General features: G+C 39.3%; 2 protein-coding genes across 7 annotated transcripts in view; one reads left to right on the forward strand and one right to left on the reverse strand.

The window, feature by feature from the left end:
- Positions 1-345: 345 nt before the first annotated feature.
- On the reverse strand, positions 346-10,934 carry ZDHHC6 (zinc finger DHHC-type palmitoyltransferase 6). Its single transcript, XM_040071540.2, has 10 exons — positions 10,574-10,934; positions 8,730-8,821; positions 7,008-7,167; positions 5,814-5,975; positions 5,174-5,227; positions 3,583-3,750; positions 3,264-3,305; positions 2,787-2,932; positions 2,655-2,698; positions 346-911 (listed from the first exon to the last, which is right to left on the reverse strand). The coding sequence occupies exons 1-10, from the start codon at positions 10,820-10,822 to the stop codon at positions 808-810; spliced, it is 1,221 nt and encodes a 406-aa protein (XP_039927474.1). The 5' UTR covers positions 10,823-10,934; the 3' UTR covers positions 346-807.
- A 363-nt stretch (positions 10,935-11,297) lies between these two features.
- Positions 11,298-26,254, forward strand: part of VTI1A (vesicle transport through interaction with t-SNAREs 1A) — a 257,176-nt gene continuing 242,219 nt past the window's right edge. For 4 of the 6 annotated variants that reach the window (XM_040070816.2, XM_040070817.2, XM_040070815.2 and 1 more), the window contains exons 1-3: positions 11,303-11,440; positions 18,017-18,075; positions 22,452-22,562. In XM_040070816.2, coding sequence (XP_039926750.1) covers positions 11,347-11,440; positions 18,017-18,075; positions 22,452-22,562 — 264 coding nt within the window. In that variant the 5' untranslated portion in view covers positions 11,303-11,346. Of the gene's footprint in view, positions 11,441-18,016; positions 18,076-22,451; positions 22,563-26,254 lie in introns of all 6 variants that reach the window. The other 2 variants (XM_040070812.2, XM_040070814.2) reach the window with 1 other exon arrangement.

Here is a 26,254-nt window from a genome sequence, read left to right on the forward strand (position 1 = left end):
CAGTTTATGGTCCTCCTCCTAATAATCCATACTAGATGCTAAATGAAAATGCTTTGAGAAGGCTGTTAATCATTAGTAGCAACTAGACTCACAAAAATTTTTATTCTTGGATACTGCTTCCTTTCACTCTAAAATGGATCAAGATCTCCTGGGTACTGGCTTAGATTTCAGAGGAACAGGATGTAATTTTTGCCACTAAAAGCACTAAATATTCCTACTGCAACAACTGAAGCCTTTTACCCTTGAAAAGCAACTTACAAGGTTAAATCTTTACTTCCCAGACAGTTCATATTCCCATGCCTATAAACTAGTTCTTCTAGGTCTAAGAACAATGGAACCCATAAGTGAATATGAATGTATCATTTATTTGAGGTGGACAATTCACATCATTAAAAGTCACAGGTAACAAACTTTGTCTGGAATTTGAATCAGGTGTTTATTTTCAGGGGCAGCTTCAGAGAAATACAAAAGATAAGCAGCACGCACAACAATCAGATGCGGCTGAGGAAAAAAAACCTAAAATCTTAACGCTCAGAATGCAATTTAAACAGAAAAAAACAATCCTGACTTGTGATGAAAAAGATGCATCTTGAAGGCAATCCACTGAATGGCTTCTTTGATTATTTATTGTTTAAAAAAATATGCAAACCATGGCACAGGCATATACAAACCCTTCAGCTGTGAGAAAAAGAAAACCTCATCCTAACACATTAATTGCATAAGTCTGAAGTAATATACAGAAAATTTCAAGTAAAGGATTGTGGTCTGAAGTAAAAATTCCATTTCATAATTAAAAAAATTAGAAGGCTATTTGCTCTTCTTCTCTCCATCCACTGGTTGATCCGTTTCAGAGTCATACTGGTATTTTTCCACACACTTCCTAGGGAACCAGCCTCGTTCTCTTATTCCACCTTAAGACATGAAAAGTTGCATTAACTTAGAACAAAACATGGCCCACTAGTGAGGAAAAACACAAGATTGGAAGAGACATCAAGCACTTACCTAAGTTATTTTCTTCTACAAAACAGAACATCTAAGTCATTTCTAACATCATTGCCTGGGGATGCACGGACTTTCTCCAACTACCTAAAATGTTTTCAGACATCTCCAAAGCTTTGCAGTGCTCCACCTTCCTTGAGAAAATTCATCTTCATGCCCTATCTGAATCTTTCTGTCTATAAATCAGGTTTATAACTCCTTTTTCTACACACCAGGGGCACAGGAAGCAGATAACCAACTTGTCTACCAGACTTTCACACTAATGATGACTATTTGTACATACCCTGGCTTGCCTCTCATTTCCTACTCTCCAGATAAACATCCCAATTCTTTTGGCTTTTCCTTGTAAGTCATGTTTTCTATTATTCCAATTATTCTCATTTTTCTTTGATTTCCTCTCAACCCTTTACAGTTATCTTCCTCTTTCTTGAGATGCAGTAACTGCTTGTACTTGTAGGAGTATTTCAGCTGAGTCTGCCAATGCTGAGGAGGATGGAAGGTTTACTTCAGCATCTGGGAAGCTGTATGCTTTTTCTTTCCTGAAAGTGTTGACTCATCTTAAGATCATCATTGAGTCTTTTTTCCACAGCAGAATTGCTACTTAATCATTCATTTTGGCATCTTTGTGTAGTGCAACTTTTTATCCCTGCTTATTTATAGCATTTTGCTATACATTCCTAACAAAAATCCTATTTTTGAAGTCTAGTCTGATCCAGCCTCTCAGTGTTCCCCAAGTTCTCCATCCACACCACATTTTAGCTGATTTGAAAAGCCCAACATTCAACAGAGGAGATATGTCCTGCTAATCTTCACAATCAGCAATGCCATACCAACTATTGCCATGTTCATTTGTATCTGATGTTTGAAGGAATTTATTGGAGTGAGCTGCCAGGGCACTTCCAGCCCATGAAGGTTTCAGACCTCCCATGAAAAGCATGGACTCTTCCAGTGCAGTGACTGCTGGCAGCCTCACTTGTGCAAATATGAAATGAACATGCAATGAATTAACAATTGTGTGTAAGAAACAACAGAATCCAACACACAGGTTGGATCTGGCAGGTAAAATTTTAGTTCAGCCCAAAGCAAGAGTTCTGAAGTGAAAAATGTGAAAGCTTCAATGCAGGTGGCTGTGATGCTGACCGTCTGCAGATCACCAGGTGTCTTTAATATCATGAACACCCACAGTTAGTTTTATAAATGTATACTAAAGTCTCTAGAAATTATTCCAAACCAAAGATTTATCTCTATATTTATACAGGGTGGGTAGGTAGGAAGCCTGGATGTGTTTAAGACAGACCACCATTTAAATATCAAAAAAATTAATCATCCTTAACCTCTTTATAAGTCTCTGAAAGTCTTAACTTTTTCTTAGAATATGAAGTGCCCCCTTCCCACTCAACTTTCAATAAAGTACTAAATGAGTGTTCTGCCAGTCTGACAGAGTCATTTAATATTTATCAAAACAGGGAAGTGTATTAGATGTAAAGAATAAAAACAGAGAGTGGAGAGAGGCTAGTGTCAGTAACATTATCATTCTATGTTTTGAGAAGTGAACATAAAATACTGGCCACATTTCTAGATAGCTATAAAACTGATCTGCAATTTTCAATTGTGAAATTAATACATGTGAATAAGTGAAATTAACGGCTCCATACCATCAGCAGCAGAGATGAGAATCTTCTCACCATACATCCAGTGTCTGGGGAACGAAGCATAACAGGTAATTAGATGCCAAAACTCAACTCAGTATTTCTTTTAACCAAATACAAAAGTGTGGAGCCACTAACTTTAAGCCTCTGGTGGCTAAAATCAGATCCCCTTTACTCAGTGCAATTCTAGGCTCTTCAGTGCATGGTGTTGTGAAGAATGTTTTAACACCTTTAGTCACAGGGCAGCAGACACCACTGTAATCTTCTGTGGCTCGATACCGCACCTACAGATTGGAACAGAACACAGCAATTTGTTATTTGGAGGCCTTACCGATAAGTTTCACACTAAAAAAATCAATTCAAGCACATCACAGATTTAAACAAAATGACAGTGGCTGTCCAAGGGACTCTAAATTCTAAATTACTGCTTAACAATGAAGCACAGTCCTCTTAATCATTATGTTTCTTCCCATCTGGAAACTATGAAGCAAATGCAAAGGCTAAATGCCCAGATTGATTAAGCACAGATTGCTATACGTTGTTTGTGTTGATTAATTACACTTATTTATCCTGCTATTTCAAAGTAATTTTAGACCAAACTTCACAAATACTTACACTTCTTACTCGCTTGTCTGCTTTCTGTTTCAGTTGCTCTATCTAGAAATGATTATAAATAGAAATTTAGGCAGCATTCAACACAAAATGAAGCCAGGTATTGAAATAATTCAACAAACACAGGAAAGCAGTTTGAAGCACTCACAGAAGTGTAATTTTCCAGGGCATCAAAAATGGGAGAACATTTAATAGAACTTCTGCACATGTATTTCAAGCCCATCTATTTTAGTAATTAATAAAGCTGGTCTATTATTGCAAAGGAAAGCAATAATTGGATAGTGGGGAGAATCCACTTGAGACACAACTGAAGATCAGTTACCGTCAGACTGTACTGGTGACATCCATCTCTAACTGGCCAGTCCAGGCCATCTCCCTCAGGAATCCCAGACCATGTGAACACTTGCCTGAAGTTCTTCCATTTACTTCCCATATCATAGGGAAAGATAAAGGTCTCACCCGTTTGGTAGTACTGGATTCTGTCTTTGGCCTAGAAAATGATTAAGAAAGGCAGTACATAAAACCGCCCTACAAATTCCAGTCAAGCAGCAAATATTAAGAAGGCTGGGTCATAAGCCCAGTACTGGTCCATGGGACCCTAAAGGCAAATATTTTCAGGCAAGAGCAGTGAACTCCTGCTGTATCAACCCAGGCTTTAAAAACTACTTAAACCAAACACAGTATTCAGGAGGGTGTCTGATTTGGGTGTCCCCATCCCTGTCACCCCCCTCCATTTACTCTTTAACAACAGAGTCCACTGACTACACTGGTAATTCCCTCCACGCTCCAATCTTACTTTACTGCTTTATTTAGGGACCAATGCCTGATCATTTCTCAGTCACATTCTCAGCTTCCACAGCTCAGAATCCTTTGATTAATGATCACAAACATGACTCAACATTGGAAGTGCCAATTCCCCCTCTAAGAATGCACACACAGGCATGATATGAATCACTCACATTCCATAGTCACGAGCTTTACACTCTCACAGTTCTGATGACATCTAGTGGAGCAGCCACAGAATAATTTATGTATTACAGTCCATGCTCAGCTTTCAAAAGGAACATATTAGCAGCCTGTGTTTTACAGTAAATTTCAACATATTATTACCAATTCTACAATATAGTGATAACAGTGATTTCTTTCACTTATGTTCCATTATCCCATTATTCAAAGGTCTAACAGGACTTGGATCCAGCCATATCCCGTGAAAAGAGTTGACATTACAATACTTAAAAGTACTTATACCCAGTCAAGATTCTCAGGCTAATTTGGCACACAAAATAAAAGACAAGACATTAATGAAATGTTTGTGGACTTACACAAAAAACCCAGGTAGAACCAAACTAATTTCCAAATACTGAGTCAGTTTTGCTTCCTCTAAGCTTAGCTTCTATTGCTTGACTATATTTCTCCTGAAAAATCTTGTGAAAACATCTCCAAAGATAAGGAAATCCAAAAGAAATTTAGAAGACAGAAGACTAGGCATTTTCTAGTACTTCTTTTAAATCAAGGAAAATCCTCCCTTACAATCCAAAGTAAGAAATGGAGAAAACTTTGAATGGGTCAGTGAGGTGGACAATTAAAGGTACAGGCAGTGTAATGATGAAGCTCAAGTTTCAGATGAAAATACCCACATATTTTAAGTAGATAAACAAAGTCTTTTCAAAGCAAATATTATTCTGTGTTCAACAAACTCCTTCAAAACAAAAGAAAAATCTATGCATTTAAATAATTTCTCATTTCTTTCAGTGAATTTCAAGCGATGGTAAGGGAAATGCTTATTGTAGGTGTTAGGTCAGAGGTGAATTGAAAAAACATCTTTAGTTTTGACCCAGAGGTGAAACAAAAAAAATTATAAATATGGAAAACAGACTTTGTAACAGTACAAGAGTACTGTAATAAAAGCATACCTTTTCTTCAATCCAGGATTCGATTGAAGTTTTATTTGTCAAAATTACTTTCATCTGAAATAAAAGTGTTATATGAAATTAGGACTTATTTTCTGCAGGAATACATCAGCTATACAAAGAAATCTTCATTAAACAAACTAAATTTGTTTTAAAGAACAAAGCAACTTTTATAGACTTAACTGAAACATTTGTTAGAAGCTACCCCTCATCAGAGATATACGCTCTAGAATTACACACTTAAGACAGTATCACACAGTATTGCACTTTATGCTTAAAACGTTTCTTTTTGTTTCCTTCCAAAGATCTCAAGCATTTTAAGAAATATATCAGGCATATTTATGCCTATTTGCAGAGACAGGGCGAGTATTTTGACTTTCTCAGGGAGTTTATAATATCTGTCTCATGTTTTCTTAGTTCATTAGATTTTCACATTTAAGTCCTCCCATGAAAAATAATGAAAAAAATCCCAAACTGTTGTAACAGAAAAACTGGGACAAAGCTCCATAAATCCCTGGAAATGTTATAAAACAACGTAAGCTCTGAACAACTGTTCTTAACTCAATCCTGAATTTTGTTTCTGCTCCACAAGCACGCAAAACTTACAGCTTTTAACTTCTCTGCAACAGAGCCACAGACTCACCTGGATAATAAACAGCATACCAACAGCAATAGTTGTTCCTAGTGCCAGTCCTAAGGCAAATAAAGATGCAGCAAATGCAGAGAGTCCAAAGGGAATAATGGGACGAGGGTCTCTTTTGGCTGCACTCATGTCAATCTTCACAGAACTCCACCCAAAAGATATCTGCAAAGAAAAGAATTTCATTCAGCTCTAGCACTTTCCAACTGCTGAACCAAAGCAAGTTATCCGTAAGAAATCTGGCTCTGAAAGTTAAGTGTCCAGTATCTGACAGGTTTATAATGCAAGCAGAGTAACTAAGAAAAAAAACAAACTAAAAGACTTTTCTTTTATCTCCAGAAGTTTGTTGCTAGATGGAAAATGAAACCACAATCACAATCTTGCAAGCTCCACAGGCCCAAAAATCAGCAAAAAAATCTAGACTTAGGTATGTTACCAAAAACTTATTCATCAGTGTCAGATGGACAATGTTTGCATAGAAGTGTCCCCATTTTCCATGAAAGTGCTGCAGATTTTTCTCTGAAAGCTTTGCAGACAGAATTCTCAACATTATCACCCTGCAAATACAACTGCTACAAAGACAACTTCATCTGTTACTCAGCTGATGTTATCAAGCTCTTCACTGCAACTACAAAGGCTGAAATCAAAACTTATCTTAGCTGTGGATCTGTGATAAGGGATGTATTCCAGAACAAGCTTTGCTCACTGTTGAAGTTTTCCAGTTAAAAACCCCACAGCTAGCAAATTTATTTTTAGTCCCAAAAATAATGTACTTTTTTTTCCTTCAAGAAATAGACATAACTCTAAAAAAGTGGCCAGTAAAAGAAAATAAATAGGATCTAACTTATGCTGGTTTTTGTGCCAGCCAAAACACAGCCTGTCTGCCTCTATATAAAGTGCTACTCAGAATCTGTCTCCAGTGTAAAGCAATGGGAAACTCCTTGTGATCATGAGAAGCAACAGAGAAAAAAGAAAAAAAAAAAAAAGAAATTAAAATAGAAACAACTTTCTCTGAATCCTCCTCCAGTCACATACATGCATCTTATAGGTACACAGCAGAACTAGGAGTGCATGTGGAAAGAATAACAAGGAATTCCACGTGCTTCTTCTCAGAAAACCAGATTCTCTTGTACTTCCAGAGATAAATTATGCACCTGACTTAAACAGTATTTTAAGCATTTAGTTATGTTTTCTTACTCTGTTGTAAAGCTGAGTGTACATTGTCATAATAAATATGAAAGAAGCGTGAATGCATCCCAGTGGAGCTAAGAGGAGAAACAGAGTGAAAGATGCATGATTCTGGTATCCACAACAGTTGTTGATCCAAGGACAGTGGTGATCCATCTTCATCACACATCTGTGAATAATAAATATTGATTAATATAAAGGACACATATGATGCTTCTCAAAAAACTCAAAGGATGGATGAACTCCTACTTCTCAACCTCCATTCTTTCATTTAAACCCACCAACTTCTGACAGAGGAACACAGTAGTTTCTTTTTCGAAAGTAGTTGCTATCCAGAATTTCATTTCCATGTTGTAGAATTTTAAAAATCAAACAAAAATGCTTCCAGGTTCTCCCCTTTACTCAAACTATCTAGCTGCTAATAAACACCATAGTACAGAGCCTGGATACAGAGCCATAGAATGGGACTTGTAAGAACCGTGATCACAATAATTAAGCACTACTGTTAATGCCAGTTTTTAAAATCAGAATACCAGGAAAATAAAGGAAATATCAAATTTCCTGTGAACTACTTGTAGAAAAAGTATTTAAAGAAAGAGATAAAGACAGAGGTGTGACAGTGACTCTTTCTTTTCAGTGATAAACCCTTTGAAAGCTTTCTCAATTGTTATGTATTGACCATTGAAAATCCTTTTCAAAATACCTTTAACAAGTGTAAACACCCTAGAGACACTCTTGTATTCAATATAAAGCTGGTTATTTTGATGTAGCTTACAGATGCAAAAAAATCCCACCTGATTAAAGATCTGATCAAATTCCAAATTACTCTGACAGGTGTAGAAGTCTACCTGACCACCTAGGTGATCAGTCCTCAGTGTAAAGACTGTCACCCAAGGTCGTTAATTTTAAATCTGGAGATGATGTAGTCAAATTACAGCACTGCCCTGGGGTTTCAGATTCTGTTTCCTAAAAAAACACTGACTGCACGTCTTGGGTTTATAGAAACAACAAATGAACACGTATGTTGCAATATCCTTCCACGACATTCTCTTCAGAGCCCTTCATAGGATGACCTGCCTGGACTGCAGACAGCTGAAGTGCCTTGATTTTTTCAAGATGCACTAAATTCTAGTGACAGCTATTTATAATAAAGTATCCTTTGTATCAGAACAAGTGTGTTGGAAAATAATAAGGTGCAAAGTTCTTCAGTTGACCCAAAAGTTTATTATTTCACTCATCATGCCAGCTCCCCTCAAAAACCTGCTTTGGTGAAGAGTAAAAAAACAGTCCAAAATTTCCACTTGAATCAACATTTAATTCCCATTTGGAAAAATGACAGAATAGGTATCTCTACTCTCTAAGCAGGTCAATGTTTGGACTCAGAATTTTTAAAAGGAATTTCAGATGATTTTTAGGTATTTATACAGACTCACATCCCTGAAGCAGGCCTGCATTGTTTTGTTAGTGCCGTCAAGAAGTTCTTAAGAGAAACTTATTTCAAACTATAAAGCAAATGTTAAAGAAAGTCCATTTTTAAACTAAAACACAGCAAAACTGTATAGATACCATACAACTAGAAAATAGAAATACATGAAAGGGCTGTAGTGCTCATATGGAACCTTTTTAAAGAAGCACAATTCAAGCTGGAAGCACAGATTATGGTAATAGCCCATCATTAGATTTGAAGCTGCTCTAATATGGACTTTGAACAATTTTAAAGAGAAACAGTACCTGTTACACTTTCGACAGTGGTGTGAACGAGGTGCCTTGTAAGACTGACACACTTTACAGTATTGGAGATACATGCAATCCTGAGATTTTTCCTTTAAACAGAAGAATAGAAGTGTTAGATATACACACAACTCCACTGGCAATGTTTATCTTGACATTTTCCTAACCTAAGCACCTTTGATTTCCTCTGACAGGGTGTGCTTCACAGTCCAACCCTATTTAATGGCAGGCATCAAGGAGAGGAAAAAACAAAATAGAATAATCTCCTAGCTAATCTCTTGGCTATCAACACAGACATCTCCCACTGTTGAAAGCGGTTGTTAAAATAAATAAAGTGGTTTAGCTGGTTGCTAAAAGAAATAAACAAGTTCCTCTGTCAGGAAGAGCAACTGTACAAGCAGGGTTTCATAGTGAAGTTCTGAGAGTAAAAGTCAGCATGTGACCATTCTAACAAAAAAACAACAATTCTGTGCACATTTTCTCTCCATTTTACACCATAAACCACTCTAAGCTTACTACTAAGATGCAGCATTGGTAAACACTAATGTTCAACTCTCTTACAATCTTTTACACACACACACCCCACCAACAGAAAGAGGAGAGACAGAGACATTTGTAGACAGCAAGGAGAAGCCAAAATCTTCCACTCAGGAAGTGGAGTACCCAGTTGTCCTGCTAAGATGATTATCAGGATCCTCTTCTGCCTAGACTGTGTCTTGAGTAATATTCCACAATTAGAAAGGTGACCAGCTCTAAACTTTGTATCACGCCACTGGAATACAAAACTCTGGGCAGGTGCCTTGAGATACTGAACTCCTATCATTTCTTGACTACAACTCTTTCAAGAAATTACTAAAGCACAGGAAATGCAAATTTCCATCTCGTACTCTATTAAGCAGAAGGTAACCATGTAATTTTCTGCCTCGCATAAAATAAAATTTTCTAAATTAATTACTTCTAATTGTTACTGCTAGAAGCAAAACTTCCAAAACAGGTGCCTGCAGGAGCACGCAGATAACCTTGAGGTTCTCATTACCACCTACCACTGCTTGTTTCCTGCTGCTTTGCTTTGAGAAGCCCCAATAAAACACAGCAACCGCTGCCAGCCAAGCATTACCAGACCCCTGCTAGTACAGGGAGGGGATGGAGAAGGGCAGCAGAACAGAACAGAGCCTTGGAGAAGTTGTTAAGGGATGTAACTTAGGCAAGCAGGAAGCCGGCTCAGCTCCGCAAGGCTGACAGAGCAGAGTCATGGAAATCAACAGTGTTGTGCCTACTCAAGAGGTGGGGTCAAGGAACGGCCACCTGAAATATTACAACACCGGCCACTGAAGTCCACCAAAGGAGACTAAAAGGCCACAAAAGGACTTCCGATAAGAAATGTGACTATGGAAAGCACTATAGATATATTAAGCGAGCGGGGATAACTAATGAATGTGTAATCAGTATGGGCGATAAAAACTCTGTTTACCCAACGCTCGGCACACGCGATTAGAGGAAGGATATTTCAAGAGCCTAGTGTGCTGCCTTCTAATACTCAAAACTGTGTTAGAAAGTTTCTATCTGTCCCATTTCGGAATCGGGAGCAAACTGGGTTGTACTGGAAACTCTGGAAGCGGCAGGAGCAAAGCGGGGAGAGGCAAAGCAAAGATTCCGAAACAAGATAAGGAGGAAGAAATGGCCTGAGAGCGCGGAGCGTTCTCGGGGGGCAGAGGAGAAGCGGTGGCATCGAAAGACACGCGATTTCCACTGTCCTGACCGCGGTGGCGGCCGGCCCGGGCCCAGGGCTGCCCGCCGGTCGCCCGCGAGGCCCCGGGACGAGGCGGTCGCAAGGCAGCGCTTACCGGCGTCCACCCCAGCGGGACGTACCCGGGGCCCACAAACATGGCGCTGAAGTAGTTGTAGAGGATCATGACGGTCCAGTTGAGCAGCATCACGAAGTTGACGCTTCCCCCGGCCGTGTCCAGGGGCCAGTACCAGAGCGCGGCGTCGGCCATGGCGGTGGCGGAGCACACGGCCACCACGGCCAGCGCCACCGCCGGGCCCCAGTGGCACAGGCGCCGCGCCCGCTGCAGCGCGCCCGGCCCCACCATCGCCGCTACCGCCGCCCCACCACCGCCGCCCCGCCGCCGCCGTGCATGGCTCCCGCCGGCTGCCGAAGGCGAGGGCGGGAAGGGAGAAGGGAAGGGAGCGGGAAGAGGAAGGGAGGGAAGGGAGCGGAGAGGGAGGGGAGGGGAGGGAGCGGGGGCGGGAGCGGGGCCGGCTCTGCCATAGCCCGCCCGCGGTCCGCTCGCTGTACGGGCCCCCGGGAAACAGCGGCCCGTCGCTAGCTCCGCAGCCGCGTTCCTCCCCGCCCCCCGCGGGGTGTGAGGGGCTGCGGGGCGAGAGTGACCCGTCGCCGCCGCCTCTCCTCGGTGCCTGCGGTGCAGCGCGATCCGCGCGCCAAGGCCGCCCAGGGGTTGTCTGGACGGACGAGCGGGGCCGGGCCGCGCCGGTTAAAGCTCCTGGGTTTCGGCGGAACGTGTGGGCGGGGGCTGGGTGGGGGACGCGTTTTGGGGTGACAGAACGCGGAAGCGCCGCGGTGCGGAGCGGCGGCCCCGGCAGCGCCATCGCCGCGATGTCCTCCGACTTCGAGAGCTACGAGCAGGACTTCGCCGTGCTCACGGCGGAGATCACCGGCCGCATCGGGAAGGTGCCGAAGCTGGTAGGAGGTGAGCGGCTGCTCTCCGCCCCCGCGGCCCTCGCTCCGCAGGCCCGGCCGGCTCCTCTGTGTGAGCTGCGGCTCCCAGCGATGGGCGCGCAGGGCGGTGGCGGGAGGTGCCGGCGTGGTTTTAGTGAGGTCTCAGCGTTCCCTCGCCCGAATGTGTCTCCTCGCTCCTCACGCAGCGCAGTCACCTCCCTGCCCCGCGTCTGTTCCAGCGGCGAGTTGTTTCTTGAGATGTTGAAAATGCTCTGACAGAATATTTGTTCCTTGGTCACCTGTAAGGATCAGCTCGTCCCTTCTGCCCGGCTCTGGGGCCGCGCGAAGTTACACCGGTGCACCTGAAGGGCTGAGCAGAGCTGGTGGGGGATGTTCCCCGTACCAGCATTGCTGCTGAATCCTCTTTATTGTGATCATGCCGCAACATCACCAGTAGAAATCAAGTCTTCTTCCTGTGGCACAGACAGATTTTTTGCATGACCTAATCTGAATCAGTGTTTTTGCTGCCTACTGTTCATACGTTTGATTTGGGTAACTGACTGTGATGACTCACATGCAGGAGCAGGTTCAAAGAAATCAGTGTTCATTTACTTTAATGTGTTTGTCAGTAGCCTGCAGCGTTCATGGTCTAATTCATGATGTATCCCTCCCTTCAGCAGAGTCAATACTGTCTGTAAGAGTACAAAGATGAAAATGACAAGCTCGTTCATCAGTCCAGCTGAATCTTCCAGCACACAGGAATCAGTGCCCCAATACAGGGCCCCGAGTGTGAGATGGAGGGAAGCTGACATTCGTGTTTTTCTATCTGTTCCTCTTGTAGCTTATTGCCTCTTCTGTTTGCAGCTCATTTAATACTTCTGCCTCTGCTTCTTATGCGTATTACCCCAAAGTTTGGGACCCTTAGGACTGGATACTGTATAAGAAGGAAATAAACACATACTAAAAACTTTCCAGTATGATTAAAGGAAAAGGTATCGTGCATCCAGGACCAAAGAATAACATCCTACTTTTAGAGTGGGAAATGCATCATGAAGTGATAAAGTAGTGACTCTAAACAGGATTTGAGGTAGGTAGTCAACTAAAATGTGTGATCTCAGGGGATTTTGAATAAAAAAAATCTTATTGATTCTGGAAGGTTATGTCCAATTCTAATCTTAGCAAGTTAGAAAGTCTTCTGAAAAGATAGGATTGAGTTCCATGGTTAAAGGAAACCATGCCTTTTCCTTGGCTTAACAAAGATGTTTTGCTCTTGATTTTAACAGCAAGGACACAGGAGTTAATTCAGTCAGAAGCTGCAGCTGAGGTGGAAAAATTTGTCTGTTTTGTAATGGAAAATTACAAAATTAAGAAGAGAGAGAATCAGAGTTCCTGTGGTTGAATTTTAGAATGAGTGTCATTTAATATGCTCAGAAATTATATTTAACCTCTAAATGGGCGCTAGAACCATTTACTGAGAAGATGCAAAGAATCCTTCACAAAGGCTTCTTAACTTTTGAACAGTAAATTTAAGGATCTCTGATAGGAACAGGGAGATGTCATAAATACACTATGGCTCATCCTCAGTGGCTCATCCTCTGAAAATCAATAGTGCTAGACTGATTTATAGGAAAGGAGAGATTTAATTCCCTAATTGTAAAGAACAGAGATTTGAGTTCCTAATTGTATAGATTTTGGAAGTCATCAGAGTCTGTTCATAGTAGGAAGAACATTCTGAATAATAGTAGTACATTTCCATAATCCTCTCCTCGAATCAGTCTCCCTTATTCACTTAGGGAGATTTTGGAGCTTAAATAAAAGATGTTTAAAGAGTATTGGCTTAAACAGTGACATAGCCTAGAAGCAGCAGGCTTTGAAATCATCACTCTTTTATGAGACCGTTAGAAGGTTACTTTTTAAATAGAATTTGCCATCCTCTCAGAGGAGACAGAGTGCGTGTTCCTTGCAGGAGCAGTAATGTGGTACTGGGCTAAATGGAGTCAAGACAAGTTTCTTGGGGTTTTTTTTCCCCCATGTTATATTTGGGGGTGGTGGTTTGAACTGGCTTGCATTATAGCTGCTTCTTGCACTGTACATTTATGGCTTAGGTATTGCTTCTGTTTTTAGGGCTATTCTGACTTTCATCAGGAAAAACGTTTTCCATGACTTCAAAACAAACTTCAGTCTTAGCTAACAGAGGCATTTGACCACCTGAAAAAAAAAAAAAAATCTCTGATTATGCTGAACACTTTATCAGAAATATTTTAAATACACATTTTTCCCTTGTTTCTTAATAGGAATATTTGCAAGATCTTTGCTTCTTCATCACCAGAAGTTCCAGTTAGTTCTTGTGGCCATGGCTGGGAGAGCCTCAAAAAGAGGATTATGAGGTGGGAGGGGAATGTGAGGTGACAATTTTCAGCAGCAGTGATTTGAGAGAGATTGCTGATGGCCTTCTTCCTCCCCGCTGGAAGAAGCAGGATGAAAGGTGTAAGGACTTGTGCCACTCTGCATAATAAAGAGAGATCTCCTGAACTCTAGTGACTGGTTCTTTCCCTCTGCTGCCCAAGATGGACCTGCTGTAATGGAGAGATGCTGGTTAATTTGTTTTGCAACATTCCTGCATTCTGTGTTGTCAGGACACGATGCTGTCTTGTGTTCTAGGAGGATGATGGCTCAGCAGACAATCCTGTTGTCACAAATGCATAAGTAGTTCAGCAAGAAATGTAACAAAGGCTCCCTGATACCACAGAAACAATAAGCAGCAGGGACAGTAGAACGTCTGGGGAAGAAATGTCTTCTGTTGTCGAGGCAGACATCACCTGGAGGATTAAAGAAAGTTATAAATAGAGAAGTGCCTTTTAAATAGATTTTCTGTGATGCTGCTGCAGGTTTTTGAAGAATGAAGATCATTGACTGATGTGTTTTATTAATGCTTCTTGGTGTTTAAGAGAAACATCTGTCTTGTGATTTGACCAAAAATTCGTATAAATTTTGATTGCTTGGTATGAAAGAGAGTTTTATCAGCACAAATGATGATACCTAAGTCTATTCCCAGCACAGTATCCTCTGGGTTGTGGTGGCTTTGGACTGGAGTGCTGCCATTCTTCTGATACTTGGTACCTGAATTTTCTATTGGGCAATCAAAGTGCCGCGTTTCAGTTGCTAACAGGTTTAGCTGAAGAAAGCCTCACCTTTAATTTTCTGTTGTACTCCTGTATTGAAGTTTACTGCCTCAGTTTCAGGTCTGGCTCATTATGTTATGCCTCTTGAACCCAGTTTTGTAACCCAAAGAGAAAAATGCATGTATTGTTCCATTTATCTCTTCTGTTGGACAGTAACTTCTGGCAGTGGTGACCATGTAACCCGAGCGGGCACAGCAACATCTGCGAGTGGTCTGTGAACTGAAGCCCTTTGTTACTCAGTCTCTTCCTCAGCATGTACTAATGAAAAGAAGCAGTGGGACTACTCAGTCTTGATGCAGGGTTTTTAATCTCTTTGTTGACTTGGAGATCAAACCAGTGCTGTGTTATCTTTCCAACCTTGTAGAGAGATTCCCACCTTTCTGTAACTGCTATATTTTGGGAAACAAAGGAAGTGTCTAACGCCAGGGCAAAGCTGAAGAAACTGGGGAAAATGTAGTGAAGCTTGTTTCTTTTAAGTGAGTGATACAACCTTGTGTACAAACAGAGAACAGATTTCTTTACAATCCAACATAGAGGAAAACCCCCCTTTTGTTTCCAGTCTTTCTGCATATTTTGTCAATTTCACCATTTAAATTATACTAACTATGTGGAATATTTTGTTTGGGACTATTCTGTCTAGCAATGTAGGGAAAAAATACATTTAGATATATTTGATGAATCATTGTTTTTTATTTTCTCTAAAGGATTTGAGTTCTCAATCCAAACAAAAAGTCATAAACCACTTTTTTTCTTCATTTCCTGTGGAAGTGTATTTAAGGAAGTGATTGAGTAGGCAGGTTGAAAACTGGTAAGTCACAGTGTGCTAATACAGTTAGTAATATGAGCATCTTTAATTGGACTGTAACTTGTTTGTCCTGATCTACTTGATTAGTGGCAAACTTCTCTTACCCAGAGGAACTCCCTTGGATCTCACTTTCAGTCTCTGAGCAAGTCATCCTGTGAGTATTGTGCCCCCCTTCCTATAGGGATTCTGCCTGTGGAATAAGTTGTTTCCTTGGCTTAAGCATTGAAGTAAGAGTAAAACTGAAAAGAAATACATTGGAAACCATGATTATGTGGTATTTTGTGCTCTAGAGGATCAGCCGTTGCAAGAAGTTTAGCTGCTCTCCTGGAAGTCTGTGAAGATCCTGCTCCAGAGCTGCAGTGCCGGGATGTTGCCATGTGCCTGCTCCCATGTCTGTGTTTGAAGGAAAAACAAAGGCAGTTGTCCTGGGCACCATCTGGGTGATTATGTACCTGGGCCACTGTTAAAATCTGGAGTTGGGTTAAAATTTAATTAACTAAACCATTGGAAATCATTTGAATACCCTCTCCTCCTAATTTTCTAGAGGAGTTTTAGCCAGACCTTCTGTACTAATGAGTTTTCCCTACAAAAGGTCTGTAGTTAAATTCCTCTGTGACTCAGTAAGATTTTACTGGCCAGTGGAGTGCTGAGTAGTTCTTGGAATCACAAGTACAAGCAGAATTTGCTCAGCATGAAATACCTTCCAAAACCCCCCAAATTTATTTCCCTAAATTTCAAGTTACTAAATGTGTATGAGAATTGTGATCCAGTACAACTTAGGGAAATACTGAAAACGCTGTGTAGTACATATATTTTCTGCTGCTATATTTTAAAATTTTATTTCAGCTTCAATAAAATGGTGTTGTGTGTTTCATACCTTCCATTGTTTTTATTTTCGTCCATTGTCATCTTGCTAACTTCCAAATGAAAGAACAGAGGTGTTTTGGGATATGAGAACAGAAATGGATGTGGGAAGGGACAGATTTCTTTTAGTTTTTTTACATTAGGAAGATAAAATGTTTAATTTTTTGGCCTGGGTGCCATCATGAGAACCTCCTGGGAATTAAAGGAAGACATTGCTTGCGGAAAACCAGAAGTGCTACACAGAAAATATTTCCTGCATCTTCTGCTGGGGTAAAATCCACCAGACGTGGCAGTGTGAATTCCAGATTTGCAGGAAAGATGGTCCCAAGGCTGATCCTCTCTGCAGGCAGAGCTCCAGAATATATAACTGTGGAAGGACAGATTGTGATGTTCCTGTGTCCTTGAATGAGAGTGTAGAGTATTTCAGGTGAATGAGTAGATAGATGGATAGGCATTTCAGCCTGTGAGAAGCTGAATTATGTTCCTTTATTAAAGCCTCCTCATGAAATTCAGTGGCTTGTGGAATACAGAGGATGGAAGGAGATCATCAGATAGTTCCTTTTGGTCTTTAATGTCAGTTCCAGGATACAAAGAGATCATGTGGAAGAGAAGCAAGGGGATTCAGACTTAGAAACAAAGCTCTAAAGTTTAGAGATACATGATTAAGTCTTGTTCCAATGTAGACTCATCCATCGTGACCCCTGGGGAGCTGTGACTGGAGACACTTTGGTGACATTAATTTTTCATCTGCTTCATCAGGCAAACCACCAGTACAGATGTCTCATGATACTCCTGGTTTTAAACAATCTGTATGTTCAGAGTTTCATCGTCAACTTCATTGACACAATGGGTGGATTTAGAGTCTGAAGGCCGGAAGATGTGATGGTAGCATTGAAACCCTTGAATACCCACAGTAATGAAGCAGTGTGGGGACATTTTATTATCCAGGGTTTGAATATTTCTCAGTCCCCTTTCACGCTGTAGCAAACCAAGTTGTGAAGCAATTGGAATGTCTGTGATGATGTGACGCTGAATCTCAGTCCAGACTGGATTCTGTTCCTGCGGATGGATGGTTGGAGACAGGTCGAAAGTCAGTCTCTCTAGCTGGGATATAGTCTTGCTGGGGAACCTGGCACATGGTGATTGCTATGTATAGCTTAAAAATTACTTGAATTTTTAATTTTTTTCATATTTTATTACCAATTTCCATTTTTTTTGCTACTAGGAGACAGTGGTTTTCTTGTAGTTCTTGTGGCGGTTCATTTTATATCCGTTGAATCAAAAGAAACTATTCTAGACCCAGCATAGGAGTAAGGGAATAGAAACATAATTTTTCTTCAGACCCTGAATTCATTTTAATTGGGATGCTTGGGTTTTGCATCTCATATTTTTCAAATGAATATGTTAAGCCTTTGTTCTTAATTTTTTTTTTCCCATTTGGTGTATGTATGTGCCTTCTCATGCATTTGTACACACCAGCAAGTGCCTGCTGAGGCATAATTCCTAGAGCTCAAGCCCCTGTAAGTGCTTTCCTAACTAGCAAATGCTGCATAACAGGGCAGAAGACTTCAAGGATTCACCAGTCTTTTTTTTTTTTTTTTTTTAATTACTAATGTGCTTATCACCATGTGTGAGGATGTCACACAGAGTAAATTTCAAGTCTGTTTTATCTGACACATACAGTCTTTTGAAATGGTATATTTTTCTTTCATGGTAAGAGCACAATTACATTGGTATTTTCACAATTCTGTTTCAGATGAGAAGAAGCAGATGGTTGCAAATGTTGAGAAACAGCTTGAAGAAGCGAGGGAACTGGTATGTTCTGGCTTTTCATATGTTAACTGCAAATTCCTAACAAAAGTTAATAGGATCATTGATAGTAACATTTAACACCCATGCTGTAAAAATACTTAACAATTATATATTAGAAAATGAAATAATAGTCTTGAAATTGTTCTTCGTTGGGGATATAAAATACAAGAAGAGTCTATCTTTTTTTAATCCTGTGTTAAGTGATGCAAGGTTTACACTATTGCTATAAGTCAATAAAAACTTACAGACTTAAGAGTTGTGGAGATTAGGTCTTTCACTTTAGGAATGGAATTAAATATTTACACACCATTACTTTGTTTTTGGCTTGTAAGACCCAAACACCTACTGAAATTCATCTGTCAGAATAGAGAGCAATATTAGAGCAGCAATAGAAAGCAATTGTAGAGCAACAGATCTTTTCCATTTTAGCAAGTGAGACAAGGAGACCATGGCAGTGTGGGTCACCGATCCAAGAAGAGTGTAGGTGTTAACCAAGCATTAGCTTGTGGTTCATACTGACAGAAAAAAACCCAGTATGTGATGAGCAGCATGTGTTAAGCAATTGTGACTCTTCTTTTGTTTATTTTGTTCCCATTACACCCTGTCCTGTCTTCCGTCTGGGAGGAGTGTAAGAGTAAAGTTTTGTAGATGTGGAGTAACTGAGCAAAGGTGTTGGTGACAGCTGAGATTGTCTTTTTCCCATGTGGCCAGTAATTCCTTATCTGAAGTTGCTTTTGTTTATTACTTACAAATGGGTTGAGTTTATCTAATGTCAGAAATGGAATCTGAATGTTAGGATAGGGAAAGAACTTCGCTTTTCTGCCCTAGAATTTCTTATAGTGGAAAGAACTTGAATCAATTGTTTGGCTACTAACTAAAGAATAAAATTAATTTTTTGAAGTGGCATAGGAAGAAAAAAATCTCTCGACTTTGTAGGCATATGTGGTGCTTTTGGTTTAAAAATAGAACTAATCTTGTAGACCAGAGCATTGGAATAGCATCCAGTAAAAATGGATCTTGGGATGACTTCCTGCAGTTTTGCCTCGTGAAGATGACAAGGCACCTAACCTCTTTGATTTGATATTCCCAGTGAGAAACATGGAAAAATTACTGTCTCATCTCATGAGGATGTTCTTAAGATACATTATAAGGCCTTTTGGGCACTTTCATATTCAAACAGCTGCAAAAGGTAGAAATCTAGAAATGTTTTTCAGCTCATTTTCACTACAAGTTGCAAAAGACAGAGCAGTACAGAGAGGCTCCAGTGTGGGTGGTAATTCAAATCTGGTTGTCTACTCCAAGTAGATTGGAAGGAGCAGAAATTGAGTTAATGACTTCTTACTTCTCTCCTTATATCAGAAAAAGATCATCTAAATTTGTACTTATTACAAGATTAAAAAATAATTCCAGTATCTGTATTTTTATCCTAATGATGATCTTCATTTAATGTACTGGCTTTTCTTTCACACTTTTTTTTAGTATCTTTAGATTCAATTATTGGCTTTAAGCAATGACCCAACATGTTTGTGATTAATGTCAAGGCTTGGGTTTAGAAATCAATTTGAACAAACCTGATAATAACAGAACTCATTAAGAAGATCCTCTTTTGAACTAGAGGCTAACAGTAGAAAATCAAAATAAACCTAATTCCTTGCCACTGATAGTTTTCATACACTGGTTTGCTTCGTTGTCATTCATAGTCAAAGCTGGGATTAGCTGATTTTGGTTTATTTCCTACTTGGCTAGGAAATATCACTCTCACGTATTATAAATATTATTATAGAGATAATTTATTTGTATTCACTAACCAGTGATTGTTTTAAAACACTGTCTGCTTTGTTTGGGTAAAATCACTGGTGTAATTGATTTGATGTATGTGCAGAACTGACATGAAGACTTTCAGACTCCCAGACTTCCTTTTCAAGCAAGAGCTGTGCAGTAAGAAATCTTTGGAGAGAAATCCTGTTGTTCTACATCCAATGTGGAGTATCTGATTGTTATTTTTTACCAGGTTTTTAAGGAAGGTGATTCTTGAGCTAACTTTGGGGAAATTCTTTGAGTTTAAAATCTAGCATGTGCTAGAAGAATTGTAAATTTTTGAGTGTAATTCTGCTTTTAGGAAAACAAAACTCTCTGTCTGTTATTTGCCTTTATCGTTGACGGATGGATCACAAAATTGTTGTGTTGTAAATGCTGGGTTATTCTTGTCTTGTGTTTTTTAGTTTAGATCTCTGTTTTAGTTCCAGGGCTTTAGAATCAGAGTAAAATAGTAAAGCTTACAAGTTTCTTAAAATGCTAGCTGCTGATTCCAGAGTCCAGAGCAGATTCATATAGAGAAGTTGTTGTGGGAGGGAGACACTTATTTTGGAGTGAACAATATCTGCCACACTACTTCGTTGTATTTTTGGATGGAAATATGAAGGGCTGCTCTGCTTTTGCATTTTTATGAAAAACATCATTTGCTTGTTTATGAAAAATTCGATTTTACTCAATAACATGAGTTCTGAAAATGGAGATGCATGAAAATAGGTTGCGTTTAGGTTCACACTTGCTTGGACCACTATCTTCTGCATGGTTTCTCATGGAAATTTCTCAGCCCATCTCATGGATATTTCTCAGCCCAGCCATAAAATGCATCCATCTAATCTGATGCTGAAAAAACATTGGTAAATCTTGGTCAGCCTAAATATGCTTCATCGTTGTTCCTTGGACATTACACTCTCTGATATTTACTCTTTAGAAAGAACATTTTTGATTTCATGGACCACTGTCTCATTGTTGGTGCAAATTCTGGATTTATTGGTAGATGTTTTTGTTTTTATATAATAGACAAGTATGAGACTTCATTGAAATTTCCCAACCTTACACACAAATGCATATATATATATGAGAGAAATATTTATAGAACATTTGAGATCAAATATATTAAGATGAAATTGATAAAAAATAAGCTATTAATTCCAGCTATTGGTTTAATTTATAATACCCCTTTGGAAAGTTAAGCCTGAGCTAAAGAACTGGGTAGAATTAGAAATTGCTTTGTGTGTTTCAATTCATCAGTGACTATTTAATTAAAGTCTGCTTTATAGTTTATTATTGAATATCATTTTGTATAATCAGAGTAGATCAGGCAAAATGACTTTTGAGTATCTGGCAATTCCATTGATTAAATTCAGATGCTTTTCTTATGATATGAGGATGAAATTTCAAAGTGTAAGCAAGTGATTACATAGGAATAAATTCTAGCAGTCCCTTGTGAAGACCTGCAACCAGTAGCCTGTGACTCTAATTGAAAAGCATTTCTGCTCCTATGCCATATTGCTCAACAAAGATCAGTAGGAGGTGAGTAAATATTGTTTCAGGTGCCTACAGCAACCAAGGAGAGGTATTCTTTTATCTTTTTTTAGTAAATTAGAAAGAGTTTAAAAGGCAGGAGTGGGATTCCTCTGCTGTTCAAAATAGAATTCCTGAACAGACAACACCATATAAAGCAGGCTCCAAGAGCCAGTGGGCAGGTAATTAGCAGCCCTCATTGAGGATTTTTGATTTGCTCTACCCCGGTGCCATATTCTTGTATTTCAGGCCATTTGGAATTCTACACAGCAAGAGTAAATAAAAAAGCTTCTGAAAGATAGAATATGTCTCTAATTTTTTAATCCATTTGACTGTATACAAGTTCTTGAATAGGATTGTCAATAAACCCAGCTATTTAATTAACTTACGTCTATTTAATAACTTACATATAGATTTGGGACATAGATTTGGGTAGCCAGTTCAGGTTATGTAATTCTGCTGATTAGTAATGTTTAAAGAAAAAAAGAATTAATTTATTAAACATAAGAACTAGTTTATTAAACATACAGAGTTGTGGTAAATAAAACTTTAAACATATGTATATGTTTATATAAATAAAACTTTATTTATAAATATATAAAAACTTTAATTTATATAAATAATAACAATATATATATATATATGTAAAATACCTTTTTCAGCCAATGGTTTCCAAAACTGCACAGCTAGGTTGAGGTAGGCTTTTTTTTGAACTATGCTCATTTGCAGGAATTATCCTCAGTTTTATTAATTTTTTTTTTTGTAATAGCATGTATTCATCACAGTTGTAATTGAAATCCAGAAATGTTTGGCTTGAATAATTTCTTCTGAGTGTTAGTAGCGCTAGTGTTGTTACTTGTTTCTTGACTTAAGGCTGCGCAAAGGTATTGATAATTTTTTTGTATATTGCAGAATAAGCAATGTTTTTCCTTATAAAGAAGGAATATTTCTTGAAATTAGGTGTATTTCTTGAACTTAGGCAAATTTGTTCTTGCTTTAGTTAACCTTTTGATTTGTAATACCTCCTCTTTGTTTTTACTTGTCAGCTTGAGCAGATGGAACTTGAAGTTCGAGAGATCCCACCTCAAAGCCGAGGGATGTACAGCAGTCGAATGAGAAGCTACAAACAAGAAATGGGAAAACTTGAAGCTGATTTTGTGAGTTTTTAACATATTACATAAGGAAGGCATCTCTAAGAATTTTTAATATAAAACAATGCAATTATTCAGGCAAATGAGAGGGCATTTTTGACTAGTGTGAGAGTTGAGTTCTGCATGCATCTTGCTATGTATGTGGACAGATGAAAACCAAACTGGGGAGGAGAAGCTTTTCTTTTCAGCAGCAGTCCCATATCAATATTCCAGTTGCTAGCCTCCTGTTCCTTTACCATGGAACTCTGTTGTTTCTCTGTCATTAAACATTGTGAGTGTTCATGATGCATGCAAAATAGTCAGCTTTTAATCCTATTTCTCGAGGAATGACAGCTTGTAGTAGTGTGGGCAGTAGCATGAAAAGCAGTATTATCTCCAATCCGTTGAATTTTTGAATGTAGTTTATCTCATGTGCACTTCATTTGTTAGTCACTGTGTTTTCTGTTGCACTTAGATTCTTCTTGGCCTTTGTACAAATTGGTTATAAATACTACATCTTTTTAAGTAATGGATGCAGACTAACAAGATTCCCTCGTCTAGGGGCTTCTGCTATAGTTATCAGTCCCTTTTTTTTGTGAGTGGGATTTGCACTGAATAGATTTACATAGAGACAAAACTGTTTCCTGTAAAATCCTGAAGAAGTTCAAAGGGATTGCAAAGTGTAGGAAAATGCTATGTTAATTGGCAGCAGCTCAGTTCCTCCAGGGTAGGGAGAAAGAAATAACTAGTGGCGGTATTTTCCACTCACTGGAGAACTGTGAATTTCCTCAGGTTGCTGGCAGCAGTTTAATCCTTCAGGGAAGGGGAGTCAATGTTTATACCTGCAGCCAAGAAATCCAGCTGACTGTCACTCCTCTGTGCTTCTGCCAAGTTGAGCAGTTGCACAGAGATGTATGAGAAGATGGTTGCCGTTTGTAAAGTTTGAGGAATGTTAGAATAAAGAGACTTGCATCAAAATTTTGAGGCAATCTCATCTGTTCCCCTGTAGGAATTGTGTGTGGCCAAGCAGTGACTTCCCAGAGAGAGCAATTTCTGGACCAATTGTGAATGCTGTTTATCTTCTCAGATGTGTGAGAATTTGCTGTCAGCATATATTTGTTCCTGGCCTTGTATATGTAGGTATACATGTATATGTATACATTTGTATATGTAGGTAGATGGTGGAATTTGTACTTTCATATTCCCAGGCAAGTGAAAATGAGAGAGTTCAGAACTGAACACTACATGGAAGAGGAGAAATGAGTGCAAGGAAATGCCTCATAGCACTGGGAGTTACTTGATCACAGGAACATAAGTTTGTGCTCAGAGTGAAGAAGCAAAAACAACATGAGAAAGAGGAAGGAACAGATCGTAATAATGGGTAGAAACAACAGCTCCAAACCGAGGGGTCTTCAGCAGAAGATCAAGGAAAGAAAATGATGTGAAGGATGTAGCAAAGTGCTGGAAGAAAACAACTGTGCTTTAAAAAAATCTCACTTATATAGGAAATAGTGGTGTTACAATTAAATGCCTTACATAGTTCCAGTTTCTAAGTACTAATATTTTTCTAATTTTGTCCTTAAGAATTTAAGACTCTTTTTGGATTATTATCCAGGCAAACAGCAACTTGTTGGAAACTATAGAACAAAATTAATTACAAAAATTACATACCTCAGTGCACAGTCTTTTTCATTAAGTTCTGTATTTCAAATGTAAAGTGAATGCAGAACCAGTACTAGTAGTTTTATTTCATATTCATTGATGACATGAGAATTGATCTTGTGGTTATTTGAATGCCTTATAGCATCTGAAAATTTGCCCTCACCCAAACAGTTATGGAAAACAGCAGCACAGCAACATGTTTAAAGCTAGGAGAAGGAAACATGAGGTTTGTGGATTGTTTACTCTTTACTGGCAGGATGGACAACATGAACGTTTATTTTTGACATTTAATATGTAACTGGTGAATTTATTTTGTCTTGAGCAGTGTGTGTAATAATGACAAAATGCCATCACTGTAATATTATATATTAAGTGCTGTGGCATCTTTGTGAGTATGTAGTTTGTTGTTTTTTTCTGTACACTTTACTATATTGAAGTATATTCTGAAAAACACAGATTTAAGCTCTGTTGAGCTGTACTTAGAAAAGTTACTCCAAACATGGCTTTTCATCTCTAACTTTGTAATCAAACAGGAAAAAGATGCAAATAGGAGATTGATTTCGTCCCATTGGTAATCCTTTTTGGTTTGAGACCTGCAGTTAGGTGTCAGTGCTCTGCACTCCAAGGTTGAGTGAAGGCAAAGGCGTCTACCCCATGAGCTGTATTGCACATGCACACACTAATTGCAGTAAATCTTATGCAAGGAGAAAAAAATACCTTTCCTTGTCTTAGCCCTCTCTCTTGAAGGGGAATAGTTATAATGGAAAAAAAAAAAAAAAAAAGATAATGAAAATAAAAAAAAAAGAATAGCACAATTTTGTCTTTAAAAGTACTCAGGAAGCGTAGCACTGTGAGTACTGATGGGGAGAATGAACAGAGCAAGCACTGCACCTCAGCTTTAGGCAGCAGTGGTTCCTGATTCTCATGTCAGTACTCTGCAGTCTTCCCTGGGGAGAAATACCAGACCAGGGCAAGCGTGAAGTGATGCTTCTCTGCAGAAAAGCTGCACTCGCCTCAAAAAGCCAACTTTCAGGCTTGCGATAAACGTACCGAAACATGAAACTGATAAGCCTTATGCTGTCTTTTTTCCCTTGCAGATGTAAATCTTGGGTTTATTATCCCATTTTCAATAGCACATCCCAGCCCTTCCTGCCTGGGGGGGCTGGTCCCGGTTAGGTGAGGGAAGGTGCGGTGGGACCTGCGGCACCTGAACGCGCTGCTGGCTCTATCTGGTGGCTCCAAGTGGAGCTGCGCATCACAGTCTTGTGCTTTCCGGGCTGCTCCACGCCTTGGGACCACTGCCAAAGAGCTCCCGAAGCTTAGAACAATCTGCCTATCAGAAGTGTTTTTCCTGCATCTACCGATGCACCATTATGCGGTTTAAGCTTGTAAATATATATTTTTTCTGGCTGTTTCAGTTGTAGAACGGCCATGGTGCCTGCTTGAAATAAGTTCTGATGGCAAAAAGCAGTATTTTAAGAATATGGGCTATAGGTGTTGTTTATTTGTGCAAATGAAGAATTTTATGTTAATTGTTACCTAAAAGTAGACAGTTACCTTTAAATAGTGGGGATATACAGTGGTAAAAGGCTTCTATATTTTATAAACATTACTTTGAGCTAAATCTATCCCAGGCCATGTGAAAATGTGACTCTATAAACCTAGCAAGTATGTGGTTATTTCCTAGCATGTGTATCCATCCCCGGGGTTCCATGTACTGGCTCAATATCAGGGCACCATAACATAGAAAAAAACAAAGGCGGGCGTTTATTTTCCTGAAAAACTTACTGCTGACATATAAGGCATTCAAATTCAATGAGGAAATATAAAAATCGTGTTAGACTACATGATACATTGATATTCATGTTGCAAAAATGAGTATTGCACAATCAGTGTTGAAAATTAGCTTATTGAAAAAGAAGAAATAGCCATCAAATAAAGGAGGCAACGCAGGAACTGTTTGTATTCTGTCAGCAGTACAGAGGTAAATCTTGCAGGCAGCATTTGTTATCAGTTCAGGAGTCAGTGTTCATTCCTTTTAAATCCTCAGAACTGGT

Source organism: Hirundo rustica, chromosome 8 (assembly GCF_015227805.2).
Source record: "Hirundo rustica isolate bHirRus1 chromosome 8, bHirRus1.pri.v3, whole genome shotgun sequence".
In the NCBI taxonomy this organism is placed as follows: Eukaryota; Metazoa; Chordata; class Aves; order Passeriformes; family Hirundinidae; genus Hirundo; species Hirundo rustica.

Coding starts and splice junctions, on each gene's coding strand:
- ZDHHC6 (XM_040071540.2), bottom strand. CDS start 10,822: ATGGTGGGGCCGGGCGCGCTGCAGCGGGCGCGGCGCCTGTGCCACTGG. Junction 8,822..10,573: donor TCCCGCTGGGGTGGACGCCG/GTAAGCGCTGCC, acceptor TTCTGTTTAAAG/GAAAAATCTCAGGATTGCAT. Junction 3,306..3,582: donor GTCACCAGTACAGTCTGACG/GTAACTGATCTT, acceptor AATCATTTCTAG/ATAGAGCAACTGAAACAGAA.